This window comes from Morone saxatilis, unplaced genomic scaffold (genome assembly GCF_004916995.1).
Source record: "Morone saxatilis isolate NCDOM2014 unplaced genomic scaffold, NCSU_SB_2.0 Contig14, whole genome shotgun sequence".
NCBI lineage: Eukaryota > Metazoa > Chordata > Actinopteri > Moronidae > Morone > Morone saxatilis.
Window position 1 is genome coordinate 6,109,891 of NW_023339696.1, and position 7,816 is coordinate 6,117,706.

Here is a 7,816-nt window from a genome sequence, read left to right on the forward strand (position 1 = left end):
ACAGACTGGCCCGAGGCATTTTCCATGTGATTGAAAAATGTTTTTTGTTTTGCATTAATACCCACAACACATTGTAATTTAACACAATTATATTGACATTGTTTTGCTGCTACTCCCCTGAGGGCACTTCAATACATGTTTTACACTGATATAATAGCTAAACACACATCTAACTCATTTGTCGACTGGGTAGATACAACACAAGCGACAGCCATAATGCCTCAGAGCTGTTATTGCTTCTGCAGAATTACTGCGTATAATGCAACGCTCCCTGTGTGAACATGGCCTCTGAACTGGACTTCCCCTTTAACATACCACTCATAACTCACACATGTTGTACCCTCTAAAATGTTAACTTCTCAGTTGCCCCTGGTTTATTTCTCCCTCTCATTCTTTTTCAATGTGTCTCCAGAGGATAAGCGGCAGGGTTTGCATTCTTCCTGCCTCCCACAGTAGGACTGCTTCTGTTGACTGTAATATCCAGCTGCTGCGTGCTGTAGCAATGGGAGCTTGGCAGGGACCATTTTTTCTGGAAACATAGCAGACAGTTTCCCTCGGTATCACAATATCATCACACCAACTTGTGAGAAACAGGAGATATATACGCATGAAGCATGAGCATTGTGAAGTTCATGCAGCCCTGGATAGACATAGGCTGCATTTAAAATAACATAGTTAAGCTTTAATTAATCTAGATATCTCATAGTGTATTTTAGGAAGTCAAGATCTTTCACTTCTCTCACGGTGGACAAAGGGGAAGCATTTCTCAGCAGGGAGAATAAAGACATGTGGCATTTTGGCAGAGCTCATTGCAGACTTGTCAGGTTTGGTTAATTAAGCGGCCTGACATAGGTGAGTAGTGTTAGCCAGGGCTCAGGAAATCCTCTGTCAGACGTGCAAATGGGCCGGCATACAGATGATATGTTGGCGGGAGCAGAGCAAAGAGAGTAGGCTATTTTTATTACATATTTGTCCTAAAATGCAGGAAATTGCCAGTGGATCGCTGCTGCAGACTGCTTCAATTTAACCAATTAATTTTCAAAGGAGTGTTTGCTGTTGTTATTCCCTGTCCAAATATTCTTAAAATGTCTTGAAATGGACATAAACACCTGATGTTGGTCTGTTCAGTTGTCAATAGTTGACATGAAATGAAAGGGTAGATACCCTCAAACCCACTCCATGCATAACCTGATGATCGTTTCAACATTTGCTGTTGAACCCACAGGATGTAGGAAGCCTTATGCATTGAGATATAGTTTTTTTGTTATATCCCCCTTAGATCTACACATGACTCTTCATTACCCTGAGAATTGTGTGTTCAATATTACCTTCCCTTACAGATGTTTCTATTCATATCTACAGGAACTACAGACTGTTGAATTGTATTTTCAGTTTAAAGTTGTATGGCATTGTACTGTATAAAGACCCTTTTTATCTCCATAACTGATCACAAGGGAGGTAAATTGCCTCCAGAAGCACAGTCTTATGGTTTTCTCGTGGGTTTCTTGCTAAAGACATGTTCTAAGAAGTTCAATATTACCATTGTGTGCTATGCATTATGCACCAGGGTGTTGAGCCTTGTGGGCATTTAACTCACCGGAAAACTCACAGTTATTAGTACAGTATAGGCTAAATTATAGGTTGTACCCATTGCTATAGGAAACAGTCACTAGAGAGAAAACAATTTCTAAGTTGCTGATACAAACTTCTATCTTGGCCCCTGGTCACAGCAGTGAGTGCCAATTGCTCTATTGTGTGTGTCTGTGTGTGTGTGTGTGAGATGTATACTTCATGTAATTTGCCTACCTTTTGTGTGTGCTTTGTAAGTTTGTATGTTCGTCTGTGTGTGTGTACTGGAGAAGGCAGTGGTCACCATTTGTTTTCTGCTTTTACTCCCTTCCTAATTAGAACAGTACTTCACCCTGGGAATACTTCAATACCACAACTCAGTGCACACACCAAAACACTGCATGTGTGTGGGACAAAAGCCAAACTGAAGTAGAGAAACAGCAGCATCAGTGTCTTTTTTTTTTCTACCTGAGGAGACATGATTTAAAGCTACAGTATTCCCTGCTCTTGTTCTCATTTTCCCTCTTCCAATCTCTGTCTCTCACTCATGCTCTCTTTGTACTCTTTGATTACTTGGTCTTTTTTTCTCATGTAGATATTGCAACTGCAGAAGCACTATGATATACTTTCCATATATATTTCATCAATAGTTAACATTCATTAGTTTACATAGACTAGTTTGATTTATGGTATCGCCTCATGCTGCAATATGTTGTCAGTGCTAAAATGATGGATTTATGAATTTGTTAACATCTCATGTATTGCTGGTTTTAATAATGAGTATCTCTTTGTTGTACATGGCTGTACCCCTGTACAACACCTCTACCAGATTTGTATCTGTTTTGGTGGAAAAATAGAATAAGATGAATGTTAGGATTTTTTTGCCAACCAAGGCTTTTTCAGATTTATCATCTTTCATTTAGTCCACACAAACGAGGGTTTAATTTTAGATCCTGTCGCTACACTCTACGTCTACGTCAAAGGAATTCCTAAACAAACCCGGAAAGATAAAAAAGAAATGTCCATCAAATGTCTGTCGAGGCACCAATGGGCCACACTTTTAAGACTCCATTCTTTATAGATAGATTATATTTGGAGCGCTTCTGATGTGGATGGAAAAGGAACTAAAATAAACGAAAGAAAGAAATAAAATCCTCTGTTGAATGTGCCCTCTGCACTGTTTTTTCCTAAATAGATAAGCTCAATGCTAGTCAAAAAAGAATAAAGAAAGGATAACACAAGAAAAAGGAAATCAACAAAGGATTACTCACAAGTGCTATTTCAGGCAGGTCAGAGGTGACATTTGTTTACCCTTGAAATTGTGCTTCCTCCCTGTCACAAGAAAGTAGGACTCCGAGGTTTTTTACAAAACAAATCTTGACACACACACAAATAAAAAATATCACTGATATATATTAGGAAATGATGCAACAGGATGTGCAGTAGACATGGAGCCATTAAAATGTTTATTGAAGAATTGTGAAAAGGCCTTTAAGCAGATTAACAGCCAGGCCTACTGGGTCATTATTAAAGCTATTATGTGCATTAGGCTCACACAAAACTTCTTATTGGCATCCGGTTCCAGTGTGTTGGCGGGGTGTTTGTTTACTCACATACTGGATCATGGTTGATTTCTGTCTAGGATTTCATTGCCTCTTACGTATGCTTCTGTATCTTAGAATCTTATATTATATTTTTGTCTTTTATTGACTGGAACTCTGGAACCTCTGGACTGTCTTTTCTGATTGTTGCGCCGTAACGAATAGTGGTCTCTAGCAAGATTTTAGTCGAGTCTAGTGAATGACCTCCGTGCAGTTGCCCTCGAGCGTGCCTAGAGACTGCTCATTCAGAGGAACAATTAGGGACTCAAGATGGATGCACATTTTAGGCAGAAATAGTGAAGACTAACACTATGGCTTTTCTTTTTCAGTCCACTAGGTGATGTAGATATGATGTAGATGTGCAGGAAAGGAAGCGTTCTGTTCCCTGTGTCGACTCTGTGACGGCCAGGTCCCCCGACAGGTCTATTTGGACCATGTTGCTCCTGTGTGTGGTTTGGAGCTGATCATGTCTGCCACAGATGCACCTGTGGTTACAAGTGTTACAGGAAAAGCTGTCAACAATAATGTAATTTAAAAGCAGACAGTATATAGTCGTCATCTGTGAAGCACACTGTATCTCCCCTGGAATGAACAGTGCTATATATACAATAAGCTGTATATATATATGTTCTTTTTCAGCATGTTAAGTATGTAATCCTAAACCCTGTGTTGGAGTGACCTAAAAACAAAATCACGTTTGTTTTGGCCTTAACCTCTTCCTGCACATGGTTCGAGCATGTGTCCATGCTGGTGATCCTGCTCAACTGTGTGACTCTGGGGATGTTCCAGCCCTGTGAAGACGTCGCCTGCCAATCAGAGTGGTGCCGCATCCTTCAGGTGAGTGTAACGCCCTCACCCTTGTAACTGGGTCCATGAGCATCTGTGTTTCCTCCATGAAAACACATGACTAACATTCTCAGTTTCTGCCTCAGTACTGTCTGTAACACCAGATTTAAATAAGGCTAGTTAACTGTGCCGGGGCATTGGTAAAGTGGGCACTAAACATGTTTTTATATGTTAGTAATGGCATGGGAAAATGTGTTAATTACCTTGGTGATGTGTTTGAGGTTCTTTTTACATAAGCACCTGTCACTGTGCCATGTTTTGATTTTTACTTATAAGTAACATTACTCATAGGGCCATTTTTAAGAGATGTAAAAGACTAATGCTCAAAACTAAATAAAATGATTATTTTACACCAGAGATTGCTTTCACATTCTGCTTTAAGTTGTTGTGAAGAGACTGGAGGAGAAATAACAATAATATATTAACCCAATTCTAAAATAAATGGTAATGAAAATGTCTTTCATTGATTCTCTTGTCTCATTTGTTTCAACATACTCTCACTGTGGAGTAATGTTGATTCTCGGTGCAGTGAGATGTGCTCATTATATTCAAATACAGACGTTCTTTTTACCGCGGTAGATGTCTAATTAATTGCGACACAGCCATAACCATGCTAAGCCAGAGCTATTCCCTGCTGGGATGAAACTAACTAATGGAGACAAGACTTTCTTTTCAGACAACCTCCACTGGCATTTCTGCAGCTTCTTTCAAAGTGTGTCTCCATATTGATGAGGAAACTTAACAAGAACCTGACCTTTTTCTCTTGACAAGAAGTCATTTTCCTCTTGTTGTTGTTGTTGTCAGTGTTAAACATTAATTCTGTCTGTATGTTTGTATTTTTAAACATGTTTCCTCAGGTATTGGACGACTGTATCTTCGCTTTCTTCGCTGTGGAAATGGCCATCAAGATGGTGGCTCTGGGAATTTTTGGCCCCAATTGTTACCTTGGTGACAAATGGAACCAGCTTGACTTTGTCATCGTCATGGCAGGGTTAGTATCCCACAATGCTTTTTTGCTCATGCTAGACAATAGCAGTCTGCTTACAATAAAATAACATTTGATTTGACATAACACTCAGACAAGCACAAATGCAATCTCACATAAACAAGCATGCACACATAGTTTAAAAAAAATATATTTTTCACAAGCTTTTAGTTTAGGTTTAAAGTGTGTAACGAGTAACATTTTTATTTTGGAATCAGTATTATTATCATTATTACCTTTTTAATAATAATAATAATACAATAATACCACCTTATGTTCTTATCCTATATGTTTTTGTCATGTATGATATTTGACAATTTTTTAATGAATGAATGAATTAAATTGCTTTTTATTTCGAAGCACATTGAGTCTATGCCTGTCGTATTAAAAGGGCTACATAAATAAGCTTGACTTGACACACACAGGTTTCTGCCTCAGGAGGGAATTTGGTTAACATGATACAGGTGCATGTGTTCGTGCCTGTGGGTGTGTTTCCGTGTCTGTTTGTGTGTCCTCACAATGTCCTGTCATGCTCAGAATAGAAGTGTCCTTTACGTAGACGTGCTGCCTTTTCTCTATGTGTCTGTTTCAGCCCTGATGTGGATATGTGCAGCATCCAGGCCTTGCCACTCTACAATGCTGCAGTCAAACCATTTGTTGTGTGTTTAATGGCACCTTAAAGAAAGCCTTTAGGTTGATAAAAAGCCTCTCAACTGAACCTACTGAAAGTAAACAAATACAGGAGGGGAGAACATGAAAGAGTTAAACAGTTAACCCCCACTTCTTTCAAGATAAGAGATATTCAGTACAATATTTAGCAACCTGAGCTGCCTCAAAATGCCCTTGTGGGTAACCAAGACTTGTAATTTAGAGACTGGAGCGTCTCTTGCTGTCAGCTGCACACCCAGACTAAAAGGCTGGAAAACACTATATACTGTAAGTTGAGGCAAGGGCAGGACCCAATCAGCAGTAGACATTCCTTTAGATGCTCCCACGCTCCAAGGGCTGAACCAGTATGGCCACACACACTTCCTCCACACAGCCAGCACAATCACAGACCATAACTGTCTCTCTCTGCCTACTTGTCACATTAATGATGTTTGGGTGCTGCTATATAGACTGTACAGAGGAAAAAGAGCTTCTGACTCTATGTAATTAAATGTCACATGTACGGTAATTATGTGGGTAGCTGCCATTATGAGCATTATTATATTTTTGGTGTTAGTTTTCTTGTTGTTGCTTTGTGTAGATCAATCTATGTGTGTGTATGTACAGAATATGAAGGAAAACTCTCTCCTCCTGCCTTTCTCTGTCTGTGTCTTCAGGGTGATGGAGTATTCCCTGGATGGCCATAATGCCAGTCTGTCAGCCATCCGCACCGTCCGAGTACTCAGGCCACTCCGGGCCATCAACAGAGTACCAAGTAAGTCCACATTTGAACCTTTACAGCGATGCTTATTTCGTAAATGCCATGGTGGTTTACCTTTCTCAATTAGCAAGGAGCACAATTTATCCACCCACGGCCATTTGCTCTTTTGCTCAATGATAACACCACAGTGGTTCATTGAACTTGTTACCCAAAGCCTTGGTGGTTTTATTCTAGTATTCTAGCCGCAAATGGAGGGGCGCATCTAGATAGGTGGCTAGAAAATGCCCTGCCTCCCCAGTTTGGTGGCAAATGCTCTGAAATTTAAGACAGAGTAATTGCAAGTGATAGGCTTAAGTTAATTTTTTAAAATATTTTTCTAGATCCGCCCCTGCATACATTAATTCATAGCCATACAGAAAAGGTTTGAAAATAAATATTGCACTATTTTTCCACTGTTCTAGACAAAACTCTCTGTGTTAGAAGCACTTCCCCCAAGATTACTGTGATACCGTGCTGTGTAATGTTAGCCACCTGTTATCATTCAACAAGTTTGCACTGAGTGGTATAAAAGTAAAAGTACAAGCACAAAACGTAATATTTTGGTGTTTGTAAGTTGACCAGTGATCCAGGACTTGATGTTTGCTTTGATCTCATTTCCAGAGGTTGTACAGTACAGTACTGCGCCAGTGCTAAATGTGAGACCTTACACATAGTTTGTCATTTTCCTAAAAGCTCTATGACAGAAGTGGCCATGAATCTGCAGCTAAAGAAGATCACTAGACAATGGTGTCATAACAACGTACAAGATTATTAACCAGCGTACATTAGGCAGGTGGCCAAGCTGTTTTTCAGGTTCAGGCTGCCAGTATCGGTAGCCATTTTGATCAATACACCTCTCTTAAAAAGGTTTATAGATGGTGTTTTAAACATTTCTTTCTTTCTTGTTGTACACACACAGCTGTTACAGTCTCATATCAACCTGTTGAATTTGTTTTACTGGTTAAACTGATGTTATTGTTCATAGAACACAATTTATTTTAAAAGAATCTATTCTTACGACATTGGAGAACCCATGGGAGTATTATTGGTGCATGGATGGCATTTGCACTATATTGACTAAGTATATTGTAAGGGTGATAGATGTCTGCTTGCTGTCTGGCTGCATTGTAAAGACTGTGTCTGTGTCTATTTGAATGGTGACCCCATTTTCCCAGAATAAGAGTTTTTAGCATGTGACAGACGTTGACCTAAGATTCTCCTATGTAAATGATGACCTTAGATGTTTGTACAAGTGGATGTGGGTGGGTGGGTTTCAGTTTGTGTGTGTGTGTGTGATTTCTGTGGGCACTGCAGAAAACCCAAACACAATCATAAAGCATGGCAGGTTGTCTGTTTCTCTCAAGCTATCATCACAAACTATCTCATACACGGACACACACACACACA

General features: G+C 39.6%; 1 protein-coding gene across 1 annotated transcript in view; it reads left to right on the top strand.

Annotated features, from left to right (window-relative positions):
* Positions 1-3,898: 3,898 nt before the first annotated feature.
* Positions 3,899-7,816, top strand: part of cacna1ha (calcium channel, voltage-dependent, T type, alpha 1H subunit a) — a 52,713-nt gene continuing 48,795 nt past the window's right edge. The window contains exons 1-3 of the mRNA XM_035654996.1: positions 3,899-4,007; positions 4,874-5,007; positions 6,327-6,424. Coding sequence (XP_035510889.1) covers positions 3,915-4,007; positions 4,874-5,007; positions 6,327-6,424 — 325 coding nt within the window. The 5' untranslated portion in view covers positions 3,899-3,914. The remainder of the gene's footprint in view (positions 4,008-4,873; positions 5,008-6,326; positions 6,425-7,816) is intronic.